This window comes from Vicugna pacos, chromosome 17 (assembly GCF_048564905.1).
Source record: "Vicugna pacos chromosome 17, VicPac4, whole genome shotgun sequence".
Lineage (NCBI taxonomy): Eukaryota > Metazoa > Chordata > Mammalia > Artiodactyla > Camelidae > Vicugna > Vicugna pacos.
The window spans coordinates 2,754,107-2,777,830 of record NC_133003.1 but is presented as its reverse complement, the minus strand read 5'-3'; the positions used below and the strand labels follow the sequence as shown (position 1 = coordinate 2,777,830).

At 42.0% G+C, this 23,724-nt stretch overlaps 1 protein-coding gene across 1 annotated transcript in view; it reads left to right on the top strand.

The window, feature by feature from the left end:
* LOC140686628 (serine/threonine-protein kinase Nek10-like) overlaps positions 1-23,196 on the top strand; it is a 56,125-nt gene extending 32,929 nt beyond the window's left edge. Inside the window, exon 8 of the mRNA XM_072940834.1 lies at positions 23,060-23,196. Coding sequence (XP_072796935.1) covers positions 23,060-23,072 — 13 coding nt within the window. The 3' untranslated portion in view covers positions 23,073-23,196. The remainder of the gene's footprint in view (positions 1-23,059) is intronic.
* Positions 23,197-23,724: the final 528 nt, after the last annotated feature.

Sequence of the window (23,724 nt, the reverse complement as noted above, 5' to 3'; positions counted from 1 at the left end):
ATTCCCTGGCTTATTGCTTATTAGTTTCTAGCTGTCAGTGGAGGACAGGTGGAGAGCCACAGGAGTGCCATACCCCTTCCTGTAGTGGTACCAGCTCCATTAACATTTTAGATGGATAAGAGGCCCTTACTGAGCCGGAGAAGGCAACTCTCCATAGTGTCACTTCTTCACACGGGATGTGTATATGGGCATCACCACCTGAAAGAGACTCCTGCTCTAAAACACTAGTTAGCTCAGATGGTGCGGTTGCATCATCTTAATGTGTAAGCCACGTCTCTCATTTCATAAGGTTAAATGTCACTTCTTTTTATCAGTGTTAGTGTGTTGACTGCTTTACAAGATTGAATTAAATGATGTGCTGCACTCACAATGCATGTGAAAATATTTCCTTGGTTCGGAGAGATATTTGAAAGAATTTATGAGGTATCAAGTTCTAGATTCCATCTCCTTCATGACCAAGACTCCCCTGACAAGAAAATTATCCAGATAATCTACCTCCCATTGAAACAATCATTGCAAACTTGGTTATAAACATTACAAAGCTAGTACCTCCAATTGCCACCTTACATGGAGTGGTCTGGGGTGGGAGTCGTAGGCTAACACTCATAGTCAGGGCTTCAGTTTCTGGTGTGGCTTATGAATTCTGAATAAAGTCACACCAGGCCTGAAGAGAGTTGGAAGTGATGACCTTTCAGAATTTTTTTAACCATCCATTTCTCTGAAATTCTGTTTTATCAGTCTGAAGTGCTGTTGGTCAATGCCCATTTCAAAACTTTCAGAGGACACAAGCTTCATTATGATAAGCTTTTTCACCATAAAACGTTTCTGGAATGTCTTCTTTGTGTTAAGCCATTTCTATCTTTTCTAGCTTGCGTTGTCATGGAAACTACCCTCTACATCCGTAATGTTACATTGGACATACACATTCAATCTGGTCCAGTCTAGAGGCAGACTGTCCTCAGGCTATGCATAATTTCCATCTTTTGTCCACCCTTGTGGACCAAACAACTTTATAGTTAAAAGTTGTCCTTTCTGATTAAGAGTTTGATCTATTTTGAAATTACAGATTACTGTTTTCTTGTGATCTGTGATATAATTCCCAGAGATATGAACAGTTTTTCTGCTCGACCTGTGCAATCTTGTAACTTCCAAGATTATAGAAACTATTTCTTTTCAGCACCCCATCTCCAGTGTCTAGCACACTGCCTAAACACAGTGGGCGCTTACTAAATATTTTTGAATGAATGAATAAATGAATATGTGATAGTTATTTTTAAAGATTTCCTGAAGTTTCTTAAAGAGTAACTTAGAATTCTATGAAGGGGCAGCAAAGTTGAAAGCAACTCAGCCTAGCCAGAGAGGTCTATTTCACACATACCCAGTAGCACATTTTTTCTTAAACAAAGTATCTTTTTAACTGAAGTACACTTGATTTACAATATTGTGTTTGTTTCAGCTGTATGGCATAGTGACTCAGTATTTTTGTAGTTTGTAGTACTTCTCAAGTTATTGCAAGATAATATCTGTAATTCCCTGTGCTATACAATATGTCCTTATTGTTTATTTTATACATAGAGGTTTGTATCTCTTAATTCCATTCCCTTAATTTACCTCTCCCCCTTCCTTTTCCCCTTTGGTAACCACTAGTATGTTTTCCATGTGTGTGAGTCTGTTTCTGTTTTACATAAATGTTTATATTATATTTTAGATCCCACATAAAAGGATAGCATACAGTATTTGTCCCTCTGTATCTGACTTATTTCATTAAGCATAATATTTTCCACATCCATGCATGTTACTGCAAGTGGCACAATTTCATTCTTTTTTATGGCTGAATAATATTCATATATGTGAATACACACACACACACACACACACACACACCCCACACACACCCCATATCTTCTTTATCCATTCATCTGTTGATGGATTGCTTGGCTATTGTAAATAGTGTTCCTTTCAACATTGGGATGCATGTATCTTTTCAATGTTTTTTTTTTTTCTGGATACATACCCAAGAATGGAACTGTTGTATCACATGGTAGTTCTATTTTTAGCTTTTTGAGGAACCTCCATACTGTTTCCCATAGGGGCTGCACCAGCTCACATTCCTATAAACATTGATGAAGTCTCCCTTTTCTCCACATCCTGTCCAACATTTGTTATTTGTAGACTTTTTGATAATGGCCATTCTGATAGGTGCGAGGTTATATCTCATGGTGGTTTTGACTTGCATTTGTCTGATGATTAACAGTGTTGAGCATCTGTTCATGTGCCTGTTGGCCATCTGAATATCTCCTTAGGAAAAATGTCTATTCTGGTCTCTCCCTGTTTTTAATTGGGTTGTTTGTGCTTTTTAAAAAATGCTGAGTATTACGAGCTTTTTGGATATTTTGGATATTAACCCATTGTTGGTCATATCATTTGCAAATATTTTCTCCCATTTCATAGGCTCTCTTTTCATTTTGCCTGTCTGTGGTTTCCTTTGCTGGACAAAAGTGTTTAAGTTTGATTATGTTCCTTGTTTATTTTTACTTTTCTTTGTTTTGCCTTAGAAGACAGATCCAAAAAGATATTGCTACAATTTATGTCAAAGAGTATTCTGCCTATGTTCTCTCCTAGGAATTTTTTTGGTATCATGTCTTATATTTATGTCTTAAGTCACTTTGAGTTTATTTTTATGCATGGTCTGGGGGACTGTTCTGATTTCATTCTTTTACATGTAGCTGTCCAGTTTTCCCAGCACCACTCTTTTCTCAATTGTGGATTTATTTATGGGCTCTCTATTCTGTTCCATTGAGCTATATGTCTGTTTTTGTGCTAATTCCAGGCTGTTTTGATTACTGAAGTTTTGTAGTATTGTCTGGAGTCTAGAAAGATTATGAATCCAGCTTTCTTCTTTTTCCTCAGGATTGCATTGATAATTCTGGATCTTTTGTGATTCCACATATATTTTAGGTTTATTTGTTCTAGTTCCATGAAATACGTTCTGAGTATTTCAGTAGGGATCACAGTAAATATGTAGAATGCTTTGGGTAGTACAGCCCTTAGACAATATTAATTTTTCCAATCTAAGAACATAGGATATCTTTCCGTTTCTTTGTATCATCTTGCATTACCTTTATCAGTGCTTTATGGTTTTTAGCATATAGGTCTTTCACATCCTTGGTTAAGTTTATACCTAGCTATTTTATTCTATTTTATAATCTGGTGTGATTTTATTTTATTTTTATTGAAGTACAGTCAATTACAATGTGAATCTTTGGTGTACAGGACAATGTCCCAGTCATGCATATATGTACATATATTCATTTTAATTTTTTTCCATTAAGGGTTATTACAAGATATTGAACATAGTTCCCTGTGCTATACAAAAGAAACTTTTTTAAAGTCTATTTTTATATACAGTGGCTAGCATTTGTAAATCTCAAACCCTCAAATTTATCCCTTCCCACCCCCTTTCCCCAGTAACCATATTGTTTACTAAGTCTGCAAGTCTGTTTCTGTTTTGTAGATGAGTTTGTAGTGTCCTTTTTTCTCTTTTTTTGTTTAGATTCCACATATAAGTGATATCATACAGTATTTTTCTTTTCTCTTTCTGGCTTACTTCACTTAGAATGATGATCTCTAGGTCCATCCATGTTGCTGCAAATGGCATTATTTTATTCTTTTTTATTTCAGAGTAGTATTTCATTGCATAAATATACTACAACTTCTTTATCTGGTCATCTGTTGATGGACATTTAGGTTGTTCCATGTCTTGGCTATTGTAAACAGTGCTGCTGTGAACATTGGGTGCATGTGTCTTTTCAAATTAGAGTTCCCTCCAGATACATGCCCAGAAGTAGGATTGCTGGTTAATAGGGTAAGTCTATTTTCAGTTTTTTGAGGAATCTCCATACTAGCTTCCGTAATGGCTGCACCAAACTACATTCCCACCAGCAGTGAAGGGGGGCTCCCTTTTCTCCACAGCCTCTCCAGCATTTGTCATTTGTGGATTTTTGAATGATGGCTATTCTGACTAGTGTGAGGTGATACTTCATTGTAGTTTTGATTACATTTCTCTGATAATTAGCAATATTGAGCATTTTTTCACATGCCTATTGGCCCAGGATGTATTTTTAAGAGGCAAGTTATAGAGCAGTATTATTAACCTGATCACATTTGTTATTATTAGAAAAATCTTTTAAACTACATCTATATATTATACATATGATATGTGCTTATGTATGTCTGTGTGTGAATATACACACCACTCACACAAAAGGGGAAAGAGACAGAGACAGAAAGATCTGAAAGGATATATTCCAGTGCACTTCAAAGGGTTATCAGTGCTAATTATTGGAAATTAAGGTATTAGATTGGGAATGGAAAGTTTTTTTTAAATTATTGTTGTTTGGTTTGGGCTATAATCTTTATTTTCTCTTTTGTATTCTTTAAATTTGTTACAACTAGCATGCGTCACTTCTGTTTTTTTAAAAAGAAAAAAATATTCCGATATCTCCTTTGGGATTGCTGGATCATATGGTAGGTCTCTTTTTCAATTGTTAAGGAACCTCCATACTGCCCAAACCATGTCTTAACATCTACCTGTGTTCTGTGTACAGCTGTTTGCTTCTAACAGCTGCGTGACATTTCAGATGTGCATCCACCATATTTTAGGGGTCTGTTTCCCTGGCAGCAGGCATCTGAGCTGCCCCGACTCTTGGCTACATGAAAAAGAAATGCTGTAAATCAAAAACAAGATAACAGAGATGGAGAATGACTTTGGGCTTATTGGTAAAACTTGCTTACGGGCCTTTAGATGCTCTGAGTGTATTCAGATGCCGCACTTGAAATTATAAAACAAGTCTAAATGTGATTGTTTCTCTGAAAAACTTTGCATTTTCACCTAACAAATTCTAGTCCTGGCTCTGCTACTTTTTTTCACTCTGAAACATTCAAGGAAGGAGAAAAGAGCTTGTGGAGAAACAGAAGATTACACAGTGCCTTTGGACACGTGATGTACAACTAGAAACTGATTCTTGGTGAAATCAGCAGATTGTCATCCAGACATTATTTGGTGAAAACTTTTTGCCTGAATGAAGATGAATTCAGATTTTAACATGAAGGATTCTTTTTTTTTTAAGTTTGCAGAGCTTTGGGATTCATTTTCTGGAGATAAATTAACTTGATCAAGGATTCTGACATTAGCTATAGAATCTGGATACCCTAAAATTTGGGAGGTGTGGCTATGCAAATTATAGGGAATAAAATGTTCTCAAATACTAACATTTTACTTATGATGTACAATACTTTTTGGTCCGTGTATTGTATCAAGTACTTTTTTTTTAAAGAGAAAACTTGCATTTCATGCATTGTTGCTGCTTGATTTTAATTGACAGTAGCCATGAACTATGTCTGTTTTATGCAGAGATTGCACATTAAAAATAAAAGAAGTAGGAACAGGCAAAGGAAGTGTATTAGAAGCATTTTATATCAGGATGTGCAAGGCACATCATTAATATGCACACTGGTTTTATTTAAAAATAGTGTCATCAAAAAATATTTGGATTTTTTTTTTTGTGCAACTTGCTTTTGTTGGTTGTAGATCTTGGGCATTTTCAAAGTCATCACAGACAAGTTTGCCTCATTCTTTACCCGTCGATGGCTGTGCAGTCATTTGTTGAACCGTTGCCCAGTTTACGCCTTCATCTCTTCATTTGCTTTTGGGTCGAGTGCTTTGGTAACCGTAATTACACCATATATCTTTAATAGTCATGGTAGTGTTCCTGTAAACTAGATTGTCAACGTGAGATCACAGAGCCATGGCTGGTGGACATTTAATATGGTGATAGGGCCTGTCAGATCCCCTCCAAGAAGGCTGCTCCAGCCTCCTTTTCTCTAAGGGCAGAGTGCCTGTTTCTCACACATTTGCTGTCTCTCAACATTACCAGTCATTTTCATTTTTATCGATCCAACAGGATTTAACTGGTATCCAGAGGCTTCTGGCTGAAAATGGTAGTCTGATGATATGTGTCTAACTCTTCTCCCTTCCATTAAAATGACAGAAAAAATTTTTTAAAAAGAATTAAATTATAATGAGAACAAGTAAAGGTACTGTTGGTGGCCAGGACTTTTGCAGAAGATGTGGAAGGTAATGAACAGATGGCATTGCACTGATGGAGAGAGCTCACGTAGAAACCCCAGTCCAGAGCTCCCAGCCTGGAGTCAACACAGGGGCCAGGGCAGGTCACCGAGCAACCACCAGGTTGTTCACTGTATAGACAGGGTTTCTTCTTCTTTTTTTTTAATTGAAGTATAGTCAGTTACAATGTGTCAATTTCTGGTGTGCACAATGTCCCAGTCTCTCATGTACATACATATTTTCATTGTCATAGTTTTAGACGGGGCTTCTAACAGCCCAGCCCTGGAGCATCAGAGCAGCTTTGCCTTTGAGCTAAGGCAAAAGGACTTTCTTAAAGAAAGTGATTCATCTTGGGACAGATCCCAGTGAGACTCTGGGAGTCTCTGAGTGAGGTGGGAGGTGTGTGTAGGGCATCCTGATTTCCATGGTAAACACGATAAGGAAAACAAAGAGAAGGCAGGTGCCCGGGAAGGAAGTGTAACAGGTGATTCTGTCCCTGTGGTAGGACACATGCCTGCGGACACCCTCCCTCCTCCCCGGTCCGCCTGGAGCTTGCTCTCAGCCTTTTTCTCAAGGCACTGATGCCTGGGTAACAAACTCACACAGCCTTAAAGTAAAGCCACGCTGCCTCTCCTAAACCAAACATCCAGAATAGGAATGGACAAACGAGGTTTAGCAGATGCTTGACGAAAACCAGGAGAAAAAGCAGAAAGGGACCAAGATGAACAGAACTCATCTAAATTAAATAGAAATCATTCAAATAATGGAAAAAAGTTCAAATGAGTGTTCCCAGAGTGAAATAGAGTTTTCCTCCATAAAACAGGCAGGTGTTTCTGAAAATCAAAAAGATAGATGGCTGATACTAAAAAAAAAAAAAAAGTCGTGGTTACTATGTCTGGGAGTCTGTTTCTGTTTTGTAGATAAGTTCCTTTGTATCTTCTTTTTTCTTTTCTTTTGGATTCCACATACAAGTGTTATCATGTGGTATTTTTCTTTCTCTCTCTGGCTTACTTGCTGAGGGGAAAGCAGGTGGGAAGGGATAAATTGGGAGTGTGAGATTTGCAAATACTAGCTACTATATATAAGATAGATAAACAACGAGTTTACACTGTATAGCACAAGGAACTATATTCAATAGCTTGTAGTAACCTGTAATGAAAAAGAATATGAAAAGGAATCTATGTATGTATGTATGACTGAAATATGATGCTGCACACCAGAAACTGACACATTGTAACTGACTATATGTCAATTAAGGAAAAAAGTCATGCTTAGGTAATGGAGCTGAACCCATGCTGGTGCTTGGGACTAGAGCCCAGGAATCTCCCACTCTGACCAGTAAAGAAGACAGAGTTGGAAAATTGGGAACCAGAGCTAAGACAGGAGGTAGAGGGCTAGGCATCCAACACGATGCCAATGGGAGTTCCAGAAAGAATAAAAAGAAGCGAGGGCATAGCTGACAAATAATAGATGAAAATTTTCTTTAGCAGGAGAAATACAGATCTTTTGATGGAAAGGTTCCAGTAGGTGCCAAATAGAACGAAGGGGAAAAAAACCGTGCCAGCCCGGTGGACTGCTGTTGTCTGTTCAGCTCCTTTCCTTTCGGTAACAGGGAGCTCCTCTCCCGTATACCGAGCTGGCCCATTGCTGCTTCTTAGGGGAGCCACAGGTGCGAGATACCTGTATCTCCCCTTTCCAAGGTCTCCAGTGCGTGCAGATCCAGTGACCCTGAACCAAAAGGGGCCGCTTTTAAGGCCATCGTCAACCTGAGAAAATCCAACACACAGAGAAGACCAGCTCTGAGAAGAGGGAAGAGAAAGACCGAAGTTCATAACATCGTTTAAAGCATCCCCGTGGCCGTAGCTGATTTTGCACCGTTCCTCGGACTTCCTGTATGTTGCTCTCACCAAAGTCATGATAACAGAGTTAATGTATCCTAAGGGAATTCCCGTACTCCGAGGATAAAGGAAATATCCTAAAAGCTTCTAGAAGTAAATCTTTACCCACGTGGCAGAACTAGCGCGCTCTCCGGATTGGACGGTGGAGGGCAAGGGGGCGGGGTCTTTGTGACGCGGGGAGGGCGGGGCGAGGTGTTTGGGGCTAGAATTCTGTTCTCAGCCACCTTACCAATCAAGTCTGATGACAAAATAAAGATATTTTTGGATGCATAAAAATGTAGGAAGTTTATATAATAGGATGTATTTCTGCAGCATGAGCAAGGGTGAGTTAAGAAGCTAGAAAGAAGGTACGTGTCAGTAGGCGTGGGTGCCTGAGGCACCTCCACTTGGAAGGGGTGAATGTTACCCAGTCCTCATGTGTCACTCTTGTTGGTTCTAAAGCGAATGATACCTACACGTTTGGTTTTCTGTTCTTAGAATCAACCCAAATGGACAAAGCCCAGAAGACTAACTTAATAATCTAAAGGGAAAAGGTATTTGCTTTGCAATGCAGTCATTGCAGCCAGGGACACAGGGATGTGCTTTAAATCATTATGAAATAGATGTCACTCCTCTGAGTAAAGCCTGGTGGAGATGGCGTTTGATTAGAGCAACAAGAATGGGTCCACGTTACAAATAAGGCGAATGCAAGATTGGGGCACGGCAGTTGGGAACTTGGTTGTGTAGGACCTAAGACAGCATCCTTGGAAGAGAGTCCTCGGCAAGTCGCCTGGTGGGGACCACGTTTGCCTCCTAGAACATCCAGACCATGAGAGCATCCTCGCTTCCTCCCTCCTGGACCCTTCACTGCCCAGAACCGAATATGTCGTCTTGTTGTTGCGGTGGTTTTGATTAGAAGGCGCATAATGTAGTCACTTTTCTGGGAAGGATTACATGTGATAAAATGATGCCTTTTGAATGGCCGGGGCTTGTGTCTTCAGTATTTAAAGAGAGGAAGGGAGGGAGAAAGCGGAAACGTTCCACTTTTGTTTTCCCCATTTGACATCGGGGTGAAGGGGCTCATTTCCGAGAAGTGAGTCTAACACACAAAGTGCATCAGCCACAGCAGAGAAGAGAAACAAAAGGTGCTAATTGGTGATTAAAGGAGAGACGGTCAATATTTTCTGGCTCTGCGGCAAAAGCTTACATTCTCAAGAATCAACATTTCTCACGAGGTCCAGGGCAGAAAGAAAATGGGATAGTAAAGTTGTTTTAATCATCTAGAATATAGCTGGGGAGAAATAGACGTGGTTTTCAGCCTTGAGGTGTGCCGGCCTGACTCGACTGGCTCAAAAATGAAAAAAATGCAGCCTCAGTGCCGGGTTGTTCTTTCTGCACCACAGCAAATAACTTTCTCTAAATCATGCTTTTCTCCTCTGCAGCTAACATACAGCTGGTTTTGGTTTCTCTAACTTCAGATTACATGAGGTAGAGGAAATATGACGTCTCCAGGAGGTGAGGTGGACTTCATTGCAGGCTGGGGTGGGGTGAGGAGAAGGAGTGGCATCATCCTCACATGTGGAGCTGGAGATCAGAGCCGGGGTGCCCAGAGCAGGTGCTCGGTGTCCCCGAGTGCCTCCAGGGATGGCCTCGTGAAACCCACATGGGTGATGGTGGCATGGTGGGTTAGGGTTGCAGCAGATGAAGCAGTGGAGAATGTTTTAGAAATTGAAGTATTAAAAAAATAGAATGAACCAAAAACTTAACTTCTAGAAAGGAGTTCATGAAAAAGAAAAGGATGCTCCATGGAAGGATACGGGAAGGAAAATGGGAAGACGGGCCAGCCTTGTGTGGATGTGGACATCACTGGGGCCGGGGTGGTGAGGGGGCATCTGAGAGAAGACCTCCCCCCAGTGAACAAACAGATCAACAGGCATATTTGATTTCACACACAAGACTTGACATCTGTTGAGATAAGGGGGCCATCCCCAAATACTGGCTGATGTTGAGATGGTTTTTACTCTCTGCAGGGCACTGTGCTAAGCACTTCAGATGTGTCTTCTCATCTAATTCCCACGACAGTCTTATGAAGTAGGGGACCCTGTATGGATGAGGCTTTGCGAGGTGCAGCGACTTGCCTGTGATCTCACCGACAAGAAGCAGACTTGTGTTTTCAACAGCTCAGGCCACCAGAGTGACCTCACAGCGTGGGTAGCTTCGACAGCAGGTGTTTGTGTCTCCCAGTTCTGTAGCAAGGACGTCCAAGATCGAGGTGCCGGCACGATGGGTCCTGGTGGGGGCTTGCTTCCTGACTTGTTGACAGCTGCCTTCCCGCTGTCCTCACTGCCTTCTTCAGCATGAAGGGAGAACTCTGCCCTCCTCTTCTTTGGAAGGACACCAACCCCGTCATGGGGACCCCACCCTCATGATCGCACCTAAGCCTAATTACCTCCCAAAGGCCCCACCTCCAGGCATCACCACATCGCGGGTGGGTAGGACTTCAACACACAGTCTCTAGGGGAACACAAGCCAAGGCTTTGGACTTTGAACCCAGACCTTCTTAGCTTGGAGCCATGCTCTGAGCCACTCTGTTACTGTTACAGTGTTATTGTTGCTGCTGTTAGAATATTGTCAGTAATACTTTCCCTCCACAAGCAGGAATTTTACCGATGCAAGAAGTAAGAGAACCTGAAGGGCCTGCATTCCGTTTTTACTCCAGCAAAATAAACTAGTAATGTGCAAGTAAAATTAAAACAATACCTGAAATGTCTGAGAACTTACTGCATCTGGGTAATGTGCTTTACATGCATTATCTCATTTAATTATGTTTTCAGCCCTGGGTGGTCTTAAGCAGGTGAGTGAGCAGGGGTGTCAGTGTCAGGCAGCTTAGCTCCAGTCCCAGCTCGGCCATTTACTAGCTGGGTGTCCTTGGAAAGTCTTTTAATTTCACTGAACCTCAAGTTCCCCATCTCTAAACTGGCAATAAGAAAACCAGCTTCATTAAGAAGTGGAGAGGTGGGAATGGCTAATCAGAATAATATCTGGAACAGAGTAATTGCTCAAATGCTAGCTTTTTAAAATTTTTCCAGTCTACAGGTGAGAAAAGTGAAATTCAGCAAAGTCATATAATTTGCCAAGGGTGAGAGTTCTTCTGTAGCGAAGCTGGGATTCCAGTCTCCATATGTTTCAAGCTTCAGTCTTTTCTCTTCGGCTGTAATGCCATCCAAGGGATTGGCCTCGCAGATCCGTTTTCCAAAGATCATTCAGGATGCTGTCCCCTCTAATTTAAACTACAGCCCAGACTACCTTTGAACAGGTTGCCCGATATGCCTGAACATGTCAAGGTGAAGGCAGCGAATAAATTAGGAAATCAACGCCGTGGCAGGTAACCCATTTTTAAAGATCGAATTTAAAAGCACTTTGTCTTCAAAGGAAATCTGGATTAAGTGGAACTGCCCTGTTTGGCTCAAACATGGCCCATTTATCTGAAGAAGCATTTAGAATATTTTATTTCTAATGGTGGCTTGTTCATAAATGCGTTCCTTTAAAGAAGGGAGCAGGGCTTTTAGTTTATCTGACTTTGAAGTTAAAAAAAAAAAGATCCTATAATCCATGTCAAAGTGCAGAATAGCATGAAGAAGTAGGAACAGAGCGTGTCTTGACTTGTTATGTTTGGGGCATCTCTTTGTAAGGTAGGATTAAAAAGTGGTGTAATGAGCTCTTTATAGGTTCATGTGACCCTAGGCTTTTATTTTCTGCAATTTAAGAAAAAATGTTTTGGGAAACCATGGGCTATCAGAGACCATGAGTTGTGTAATTGTGCGCAGTTGGCTAAAAGGAAAAGGATCTGCTTTGTCTGGTGGCGGGGTTCAGTTTCCTGCCGCAAACCTGCTGGCCATCTCATCATGGGATGGCAATAATTTTGTGAATCTGTCGCCACCTGGGCCCCATCCTAACAGGCTCGGTGTGCTCACCTGTTCATACACTGCTAGTGGTTTCATCTCTGAGGTGTGGACTTACAAACACCCAACTCCGGGCACTGATGTATAAAACCAGAAAGTCAATCGATGAACGTACAGCGAGCCCCGCTTGCCAAAGGAGTAGACGCGTGTCACCAGCCCACCCCTTAGGTCCCTGGAGGCCCAGACAGCAGACTGTAGGCAGTGGGTTGCCCAGTGAAGCTGTCACCAGCCCAGATGAATGAGTTACATGATTTAAATATTCAGTGGCCTGAGGCCAAGACAGTTGGTTACATGAATTGCACAAAAGAGTGGGCCTGCCACCGGGATAAGATCCCTTAAATGGTGCTTGGGCGGGGGGCGCCTGGTGGGATTGCTCCCTGTGACCTCGGGCAGGTTACCCGTCTCACTGTGTTTCAGGTTTCCTGTAAGTGAAAATGGGTGGGGAGATGGCTCAGCAAAGTCCTTGGCTGGTGAGAAGCCATCATCGTCTGTACCGTCCGCTCCTCAGTCGCCCAGTGGGCTGCCTTCTTCACAGAGAAGTCATTCTGTATCTTTAAGGTGACTTTACACATCTCTGATTTTAAAAGTTTAACTCCCAGAGGAAAACATTGTCCTCGACTTCTAAGTTCTTGTAGGTTCCAAGTATAGAAAACAATGATAATGTTTTTTTTTTCTTTTTTAAAGGATGTCCATGGAGCCAAGGTAAACATCATTTTGGCTCTTTTGGTACCAATAAAACATGTAGCAATTGCCAGATGTCTGTAGAAAGGGCCCCGGTCTATGTAAACCATCTACTTAATGTCCAGAACAGTCAGGTATGCTCTGATGTTGTGGGTTCTTTCTTTTCCTTAAAGATTCAAAGAAAAATTGGGGAGGGGTGTTGGTAATTAAGTTTTTACTTGTTTATGTTTAGTGGAGGTGCTGCGGATTGAACCCAGGACCTTGCGCATGCTAAGCATGCGCTCTGCCGCTGAGCTATACCCTCCCCCTTTTCCCTAAATATTTGTATCCAGATAACAGTCATCACTTTTCTGGAGTTTCCCATCAAGAGGTTTCACTTTCCCAGGGAACAGAGGCCGGGCACCAGCTGGCTGTGCCCCCCACCAGAAGGGCTGCAGAGCATGGACCTGCAGGCGGGAAGCATCCGGCCTGAGTGCTGCAGGGACAGTTGACAGGTGGTCACCAACACCTGCTTGAGAACATCCCGCACGTGCAGCATGTCATTTAGTGGCCTCTTGGTTTGACTTTTCTTTTTCCGTGGCTTTAGCTCTTGATGAGAAAACAACCTTTGCGTGACTGTGTAAATCTCCCTGGTTTCCCTCTTGGCCTCTGACTGGGTACTGAGAAACCGTTATCCCCTGTTTGGGATCAGACATTGGCTGGGGAAGCGTGTGATCCAATCTCTTACCGGGAAAGGAAAGCCCTTCCCCACCGTATGTTGAGTCAGACTCGTAATTTAGTGTTTTATTTTGCACGTTTGGTGGCCATTTACTTGTTTTCATTCATATCGAAGCGTTAGGATTTCAAAGGAAATCATTTTCTTGTTATGAGCGTTGACTTCCCAGGGTTTCCCCTTGACATCCCTGTAACGTGTTATCCTGGATTAGTACAGAATCAGGCAGCGATGCCTTGGTATTAAATATCGCACCAGCTGTATTAAGTTTTTATGAGATGAAACGGAGCTGCAAGACATTATGTGTGGATTTGGAGAGAATTGTTTCTGACTGGTGAGTTATGATGACTGGGTTATTATCTATAGGAGTGGAATTGGGCTGATCGGATTAATGTATTTTTAGGCATATAAGCCTGAATCGTAAAGAGAAGAAATATGTTCTCATTGCGAGCAATTCTTTGTAGGTAATGGTGTAACTGTGTGAGTTTTTTAGGCGTTGAAATTGACTTCGGATGATAGGAAATGGCTTATATTCCTTGATTCCCTGGGATGCTAATATGCATACCTCTAAAAAAAAAAACAACAACGAGGTGTAATGGCCTTGCCAGGGCTGGCCGTGGCTCATGGGACACTCAGCGCCATCAAATCGTGGACTGCACTATGTGTGATCAGGAGCTGTCACCATATATTTCGCCCTCATCGGTTACAGAGAGGATCCGGGCCAGAGGTCACTCTCCACAGCAAAGTGGGCATTTAGTGCTTTTATTTGCACTAATGGTAAGTGATAGTTAATGAAAATCATTTATAAACCTTGTCCAAACTGGTGTTTCTCTACGGAAGACGGCGGCTGGCTGCCTCTTGGAAGGACTGTAATTGCAATATGGTTGATGCCGTGGGATGGTAGTTGCGCTTATGGCTTAATGAACTCTGTGTCCAGTAACTCATTTCCCTGGAGCCGGAGAACACACTGAGGGGACAGCACCCCCTCCCCCCACCCAGGAGAACGTCCCCCTCCCCACTTCCTCAAGTGCCTGGTAGTGATCACCTTGCACTTTGAAGGGAGATAGGACCACCTTTGAGCTGGTGAGCTCAGTCTGAGACTCATGTTTTTGGACCCTGGTTGACAGTCACCCTAATGACACTTAAGAGCCCTTTCAAGTATACCAGTTGTCTTAAAGGTCATTTCATCTTTACGTAGCAGCTTAGTTGAAATTTTATCCTTTGTATATAACTGGCATTCATCTTGAGGGGAAAAGATAAGAGTCACTGTGAGTTGATGAGCAATCATTTAGTTGGCATTTCTTCCTTTCCTCGGATTTCCATTTGACTCTTAAAAAGAAAATTTCCAGCCATATACCTCTTTCCCAGTAGTTACGGTAAAGTTTCTCCTGGTAAAATCCAGTGTGGGAAGTTTCTGGTTCCGTTTCATCCATCGACCGTTGGGTTCAGTCTTACTTTCCTTTCAATCATGGTTGTCTGAACAAGAGAACAGTGACCTGCTTAAAAGACTAGTAATAGAAAATGTTTCTGAAGACATTCAGTGGTCTGTAGAAATTATTTGGAATAATTTATATAGAACAGCTAATGGTAACTAACATTTATTGAAGTTTTTACTATATGCTAAACCTGGGACATTAGACATTAACTGCCTCATTTAATCTTTGCAAGAAAACTAAGTCTCGCCATTTTGCAGATGAGGGAAGTGGGAAAGAAAGCTTAAGTAACTCACCCAAAGCCAAAAGTTTCCTGGGGAAATGGAGTGGGACCCTATGGGGTCTTCCCAGTTCAGACCCTGTCCCCTCACCCCCATGTCCTCCACCTGCTACTTGTCTGCAGAAAAACTGCAGTCAAAGAGTAAGTTTAATGAGAGAAATGAGAAGATACAGAAACAAAAGGAAATAGTCAAGCAAAACAAAATTGTAAGAGTTTAGTCATTAAACAAAGTCAAGGACCTTTAGTTCTTCCTTGAGGGCTCTAGATCATATTCTGAGCCATGTCCTTTGAGCTGTCTCGTAGCTACTGAAACCCCAGCAGGTGGAAGACGTTGACTGAGGGTGACCCAACTGTAGCCATGACAGAAGCTGCCACAATTCTGAGGACTGGCCTCAAAGAAATCGGGACAAACCAACCCTGGAACTGGAGATTAACTGTATTTAAAACAACCAAGATGACACTCTTCAGACCACCACATGACTAATTTCACGTCAGAGATGACTGTACTGTTCTGTGTGTCACCCCCCGTCTGCCTGTGTCCCCCCAAAAGTCCCCTTTAAAAGTTCTTACCCACTGATTGGCAGCGGAGGGTTGGCCTCTGGACATGAGTCCACCCTCTCCCCCAGTCACTGGCCTCTGGAATAAAGCAAACTTTCCTTTCTACCAACACTGGCCTCTCACGTATTGGCTTTCGAGTGGCTGAACTGGAGCTCAGTGACACTAGTAGCCATGTGATAAAAAGTAAAAAGGAACAGGGAAAAATAGCTTTAAGAATGTATTTTATTTAACCTAATACATCCAAAAAATATTTCGATGTGTAATCAGTATCAATATTATTGAGATATTTTGCATTCTTTTGATTTTTTGTTGCTAATCCTTGAGCTCCGTGGGGCACTCGGCACACCTTGTGGCTCTCCTTTGAACTTGGCCACAGTTCAAGTGCTCCGTGGCCGTTTTGGATTCCCAGGTCTTAACCACGACCCCCTATATTAGTTCTGAAAGGATACATTGAGTTCACTCAAACTATACTCGGTTAAGAACTTGGTTTGAAAGAATCAGACAGAGGAGGAATTTCCAAACGTGGTGCCCTCTGTCTGCTGTCAGGGCGATTATGAAAGCTTGGATTTTGCATACAAAGGGCACGTCAGCATTAGGACTGACGCAGTCACGTCTGAGTGACACAGAATCTGAATATCTGTGTTACTAGATTGTCAGGTTCTGGGGATCAGCTGGTTTCTACCTTTCTGCCATTCATTCTGTCCTTCGTGTTTCAGCCACAGGGCAGACAAAGAACTCGAGAGGCAATAAGCCCCAAACCAAAGAACTTTTCAACTTCTCAGCATTTCTGGTAAGAGGAATGGGGTCCAGAAGCTTAAACACATGCCTGGGTGACTGGTTCAGGGACTTGCGCTGATGTTTATAGAGACGGACAGAGTTACCAGAGGCACAGAAACACAGGCTGAGCCCGGCTTCTTGTCTTCTTGCAGTGCTTGATGGCATATTTAATGAATTACATTTAATTTATAGAGTTTTTTTTTTCTCTTAAATAATCCACTTCATTCTCTTCAGTAACAGAGTATGAATCAGACCGAATGTCATCAGCCTATAACTGGTTCCATCTTTTTGGAGGATGTTCAAGATTCTTTTGAAACTCTCTGGGAAGTGATGACATCACTTGAAAGGGTTTGTAGAGCTGTAATTACTAGTTGATTAGGATGGTTGCAGTGTAGGAATCCCGCCTTGTGATGGGGACCACGACATGGGTGGTGGGGACTGGCTTCCTTGAAGCAAGGACAGCTGTCAGTAGAGTAGCATTTTGGGAAGAAGACAGGCACCAGGTTTGCTCCAGCCTCTCTTGGTTTTCTTATTAGTGACGTGGGAGCCTGGTCCCTGCTCCCTGGGGTTGTCATGGAGAACTGATGTGGACGTATGTAAAATCGTCTCGCTTTGTGCCTGGCGGGGAGGAGATAATTTGTAAATTGCAGCCGTCATCTTTACTGATAGAACTGAATGGCATATGTTTTGGAGTCGGTACTATTTTCTTGCCCCATCAAAATGTCACTATTTATAGTTTTATGTTAATGAACACTATCTTCTAGTACTCACGCTCGTGATCCTACTTAGTAGCTTGTGCTGCGAGAAACACAACAGTATCTTTCCCAGAAAAAATAATGACTTGAGAAGTTACCAGGACAAATTAAGATAAAGGAGATACCAATTAGTAGAATTATATGATAAAAAGTAGAACTTTTGATATCACAGGAGTGGGAAGATTGCTTAAAAAACCAAGCACATGTATATATTTTCCCGGCAAAATAGTATTAAAAGATATTTCCTCCCTCGCTTCCTTCTTTCCTTCCTTCTCTTTCTCCTCTTTTCCTTTCCTTCCCTTCCCTTTCCTTTTCTTCTATTCTTTCTTTTCTTCTTTCTTTCTTTTTTCTTCTTTCTTTCTTTCTCTCTTTCTCTCTCTCTCTCTTTCTTTCTTGGCCTTTTTTAAAAATCTTTTTCCCTTCCTTTCCTTCTTTCTCTTTCCTTCCTTCATTTCTCTTTCCTTCTCAGAAGGAAATAAGTTAAGTTGGTTGGAGATTTGTGCGTGAAGTTTTGTGACTATAAAAGTCACTCATCGATCAGGGTGATACATGTGGATTATGGCTGTGGGGATATTTTTATTCAAGAAATAAATTACTCTGAGGCACCACAGTCTGGATAATGGGTGCATAGACTGCAGATACTCCTAATGTTCATTGGTTTCTGTTATTGAGCTGTATCGTTCAACTCTCTGGAGTGGCTACCAGATACCTTGAACAGAATTATATGCATCTTACAGTAAGAGTCAAAGAACTACAAACATGGAGGTGCGGCTGGATACTCCATCAGTTAAGAGCCTTTTCTGTAAGCAGCAGACCCCAATTCTGTCCAAGTTAAGACATAAAAAGGGCATTTAGAGAAGGGACATGGAGTAGATGGCAGAAGGGACAGTGGACTGAAGCGTGATGCTTGGAGACAGGAGAGGAACAGTTACCTCCTGGCATCCAGCAGCAGGGTCGACCTCCCGTTTCATCATTTCCCATCTTGTGCTGCTTTGCTCAAGGTTGGAAGTTGCAGTCAAGTGTCCAGTGGCTGAAGCTTGGATTACATGACTGGCCCTTGGGATGGGTTGGAATGTGCCTGGCCTTGTCCTTCTACTGAGACTGAAGAGTATGGCTGGGTTCTCAGTAGCCGAACCAGCCAATCAGTAAGCGTCCACCATGGACGCAGTTTTCACTTAGGAACAACTGCTATTAACACCTGCTTCCCTTTGTCCCAGTTCTACTTTAGCTCTCAATAATCCCGATGTCCTCACTCACCTTGCTTCCTTTCTTGGACTCAGAAGTTCCTCGGTGGCATAGCCAACTGCCTTTGGTGTTTCAAGACTTTGACCTTCCTGTGGCATGCCACAATGTGATCAGCAGTTGAAAATTTCTCAGTGGAGTGATGCTGTTCCTCCTTCCAGCTTTCCTGTTCTCTACCTCTAATACACTGAAAAAGCAAGAAGAGAGATGAGAAAGAACAAGTTATAATGGGGAGGGGATAGCTCAGTGGTAGAGCGCGTGCTCAGCATGCATGAGGTCCTGGGTTCAACCCCCAGCACCACCATTAACAAAAATAATAATAATAAAAAACCCCACCAAATTACCAACCCAAAATAAAATTTTTAAAAAGTTAAAAAAACACTAAAAAAAAATAAGAAGAACAAATTATAGTTATTCCTTGTTATCTGCAGGGCATTGGTTGCAGGAACCTCTGAAGACATCAAAATCTGCGGATGCTCAAGTCTCCTGTATAATTGGTGTAGTATTTGCATAGAACTTACATACAGCCTTCTGGATAATTTAAATCATCTCTAGATTACTTATAATACTTCATACAATGTAAATGATAGGTAGATCGTTCTTGGTGACCAGCATATTCAAATTTTGCTTTTTGGAACTTTCTGGAATTTTTTAAAAATAATATTTTCAATCTGCAGTTGGTTGAACCCACAAATGTGGAGCCCACAGACATCGAGAGCCGACTGTATGCTGCAGTTTTAAGTCTACATCTGTAAAAACAAAACACAACGCTGCTCCCAATGGTCTTTGTACGCTGATAGTATTTTAGTCTAATGTCTCTTTTCTTATTTTTTTTGTGTTTCAAAATTACCTTTAACACACACGCACGCACACACAGACAGTGACAGAACTATAAAACTGTCACTGAGGTGATTTTTTTCTCTAGTGATGAAATCTGATCAGCGCCTTTGTAAGTCACTGCCTGTGGCTGCTGGTGTCATGATTGTGTGGTTGACGGACGCCGTGCAGAAACCGGCATGGTGTTTCCCACACATCCTTTTGAGTGGCTGCAAAGATAGTTTTGACATTTTAAGCCAGTGTCGATACACGTTATAATTGAGAGAGCGTTTTGCATAATGCTAGGCACATAATAGGAGGTCAGTAAATTCACATTATTGATTGATTGATTGATGTGGCACCTGTAGTGCATAATTATTCATCCTTCAAGACAATGATTGGGATCTAGTTGGTGACAGAAGATGTGAAATACTGTAGTGTGGTTAGAGTTGTTCCTTTGTTTCTTTTCCTCTGGACGAGGTTGCCATTTTTGGACTCGTTTAGCCACAGGTGCAGGTGTTGCTGGTGACTAGGTTCTTGTCCTGTTGCAGAAAGAATTCAGAGATGAGATACAGAGGTTAAGAAAGTAAAGTGAGGATTTATTAAGTGATGGGACACACTCGAGCTGAGCGGGCAGACTCAGGTGAGCAGCTGCCCTGAGTTTCTTTGGGAAGTTGGTTACATAGGCTGTAAAAATGAATGGGCAGAATATTCACTGCGGAGGGAAGGGTCTGAGGTCGCATTCCCTGATTTCCATCCCAACTCTACCTTCGTGAGGGGAGGAGGGATTTTTGTCCTTATTTAGTCTAGATCGGAAGTGTCATGGCGTCGGTGCATGATGGGTGCTTCTAATCTGCAAGACTAATTTTATGGAACCAAGTTCATAATGAGCAGACGGTTGCATCCCAGCGCTGGTGATTCCTGCCTTTTCCCACCTTTCTTTGTCTGCCTCCAGCTCGCTTGTCATCCCAAAATGTGTGACCGCTTGTCCGCCCAGCGGTTCCTGCTTTTCTTTCTCTGCCCAGGGACCTCTGGTGTTTATATGATGTAGGGTTTCCCGCATTTGGCTTGTGCACCTCCTTTCTGCCCAATTTCTGCCATTTGACCTGCGTCCCCCTTTCTCTGCTCACATCTGGCTATCTGCCTGCTCTAATGGGGGGGTTGGAGATCCTCAGATTAAGACTTTGAGGCACACTGTAAGAGACACCAGTTCTGGTACAGCATCAGGCCCACATGTAATCCAAGTAAAACAGGCCAAACCATAACCTGCGGTGGAAATTCCTAGCTGTGTCCCCAGACTTTTTTCAGTCACTTGTAGACCATGGCTGGGGTTTTGCAGTCCACCACCCATTTATCTTTCCTTGTGATTTTTCTTCAGATAACGCTTATTCTCATTTTCAGACATGACTGGGTGAATCCACATCTCCAGAAATAGGTCACTCATAGGTTTAGGCTAGGAAAGTTGAGCTGTTGATTATTGGGAACCTAACTTCATGGGGGTTGTTTTGAATCCTTGCCGACAAATGAACCCAGAAGACCTTCTCAGTTGCTGGTGATAGAAAACCCAGCACGACCAGCTCAAGAGAAATGAGTTCTATTGGCTGACATAGCTCAGCAGTTCTGGGGAAGGGCTGGCTTCAGGCTCGGCTGGCTCAGGGCTCAAATTAGCATTGAGTTTCTCCTTATTTCTTGTCTCTGCTTTTAGTGCAGTTGCTCTGTTCTCACAGAGCGTCTCCCTTTCTGGTCACAGATGGCTGCCAAACATGGCCCCGGGCCAGGTAGAAGGACTGAGAGTTTCCCTTTTTGAAAGTCCCCGCAGTCTTGCTGGCTCAGAATGGGGCCATGCTTCCTTCCATGGGTGACTCACTGGGACCACGAGGCACATCCAGTCTTAATTGGCTTGGATCTGGGTTATGTTGTGTCGTGCCTGGAGTCTGGGGTCGTATTCCCTTTCAAACTACCTCAGAGCACATTCCCATTGGCACGTCATCTATACGGTATCCTTTTTACTAGGACAGAGTACAGATAAATAACAGGGCATAAGAAAGCATTAATAGTGGCTCTTGAAATAGCATTGTAGGCAATTTAAACATTTTTTGTTGTTTTTCACTCTTCTTGTGATTTCTAACATTTTGAATGTCAGAGTGTAAAATGTTTAAAAGAAAAATGATCTTAATTGTCGTTGAACCTGTGTAGTAATTTTTTATTATCGCATTCCTCAAAAAAAGAATGTAAGATTTTTTCCTCTTACCTCTTCCTTTGCATTTTTTCTTAGAAAATCTCTCTCCCAAATCTGTTAAATATTTACCTATGCTCTAAGCCTTCTACATTATTTCTGCAACCCGTTAGGAATTTATCTGGACGTGTGGTATAAGGTGAGACTCTAGTTTGATTTTCTTTTTTCCGACTTAGCAAATTTTCAGGCAACATTGGTTGAACGTTTTATTTCTTCTCTGTTGATTTGGAAGGTTTACTGTCTTGTGCTTAAAAAAAAAAAGACATCCTTGCCAGATTTCTTGCAGGGAATTCTCTGTTGTTGACCTCGTATCAGCTAACCCCGCGTGGGGAATGGAGGAGCAGGCAAATGTGAAGATTTAGGAGAGCAGGAAAGAAGGAGCAAGCATTCCTGCTCGGAGAGCTGTATGATTTCTTGGAAGCAGCATCACTTCCAAAAACCAAAGCTCTGTAACCATGTGACAGTCCCTTTTTCCCTTTCCCCGGATCTCTCCTACGGCAACACCTGTTAATGTAGAAGAAGTTGGCTGATCAAACACTATTTCTAAGCACACTGGGATAATCGGTAAACAGCCCTGCCAAGTTCATATCTTGTCCCACATGGCAAACTTTACAGATCCAGAAATCTGAGGAAAATATTCATTACTATATGAAGTAGTCCATGTTGGTGCATAAACCAGACGTTTATTGGAAATGTGTTTTAATTGTCCAGACATTTACAGGGTACCTGTTTTAATTTTGCCCATCAAGTTTTATATTTCAAAGCATAATCCTCACCATTTTGAAACAGATTCTGATACAGTCTGAAAAGGAAAGATGTTAGTATAATACCGATATGAGAGCTTGTGAATGATTAAGAAGAAACTTTCCTAGCAACCCTCATAATGGTGATCCCTGAAAGAAAATTGCAATGAGCGTACGCCGGTGTTCAGGGAAAATTTTTAAAGGCTTGACTGTCTTTCAGTGAGTGTGTTAAAATCATGCATGCAAGCTTCCCTGAAGTTATTTCAATTTTTGAAGTTCCACTGAGGTCAGTAGGACTCTTGCTGGGGAAAGGTTGCATTTTTAAAGATAATGCTGAATATTTCAAAATTCCACAAGTCAAGAATTCTGTGATTTTTGCTAATAAAAGAGGTAGAATTGTGTGTACTCCAAATCCTATTGCGGTACCCTCATCCAGTCCACCTCCTAACTCAGTTTTCTTGAATTGTTTCTCATACGAATATCAGTGTTATTCCTTTTAAAAGACCCATTGCATTCAATGGCACGTCCCCGTCATCTTGTAGGAGATGAAATTTGCATGAATAGGCTCGAGTTTTCTCTCTTGAGATTCGAGGACTGAATGAGACCATCTGCAGAGATATGTTTAGCATCTATTTAGATGTTTTTAGAGTCGGTTTAATTGATAAACAAGACTCAAGCCTGTTGGTGAGCAAATTGGCTTCTCTTTTAGGGAACTGTGTTTCCCAAGCTCAAAAGCAAAATTCCCGATGCCAAATCTCCAAACTCTTAGGAAATGGTGTACTGAAAGTCGGTTGTCATGTTGCGTTTGAGTCTCTGTGATAAAATGTCTAACATGTGTGTCCAAAGCCAACATCCCACAGGAACTGCAAATGAAGAGGCCGTTTCTCATCTCAGACAGGATGCTGGGGTGAATTCCTGATCATGATCCATGTGGTGGTGAACCTGGAGTTGAGCCCATGATTAGGGCTGTTACAATTACTCTACAAATATTGCACCCTTCTTTGCTCTGGGGCGTGGTCATGCCGCCATGATTGTTACCTCCTTGTTCAATTTCCTTCTTGCTCATCTATTTCAAGCGGAAACACCCGGAACACTTTGGATTCTGCTAACTCTTTTTTTTTTTTTGGCACAAGGTGCTATATGCTTCTGAAAACAAGGCCACTGTGTTATAATTAATTGGAGATTATTTGTTATAAATACGTAATAAAAATCCAAATGCCACAAAATGCATGGCTGGGTCAACAATTATTTACTGTGTCTGTATCTCTGCTCCTCAATGGGAATGTTCATTTCTTTGTTTTTTTACCTTGTGAGCCAGAGCTGTCATAATTTCTGCAGCCTCAGTGTGGTACCCGGGACCTTTAAATACTTGTTGCTGGATGCGGGAAGATGAGTCTGAGCGCAGCTGAGAGATGGGACAGCATTGTGATGACGGGGTCCATCTTTGTGTGGAGGGGAGATGATAATGGGATCCTTCAAGTGGGAAGACGTCTTTCACACTTAGGATCTGTCATAGTTAACTTCG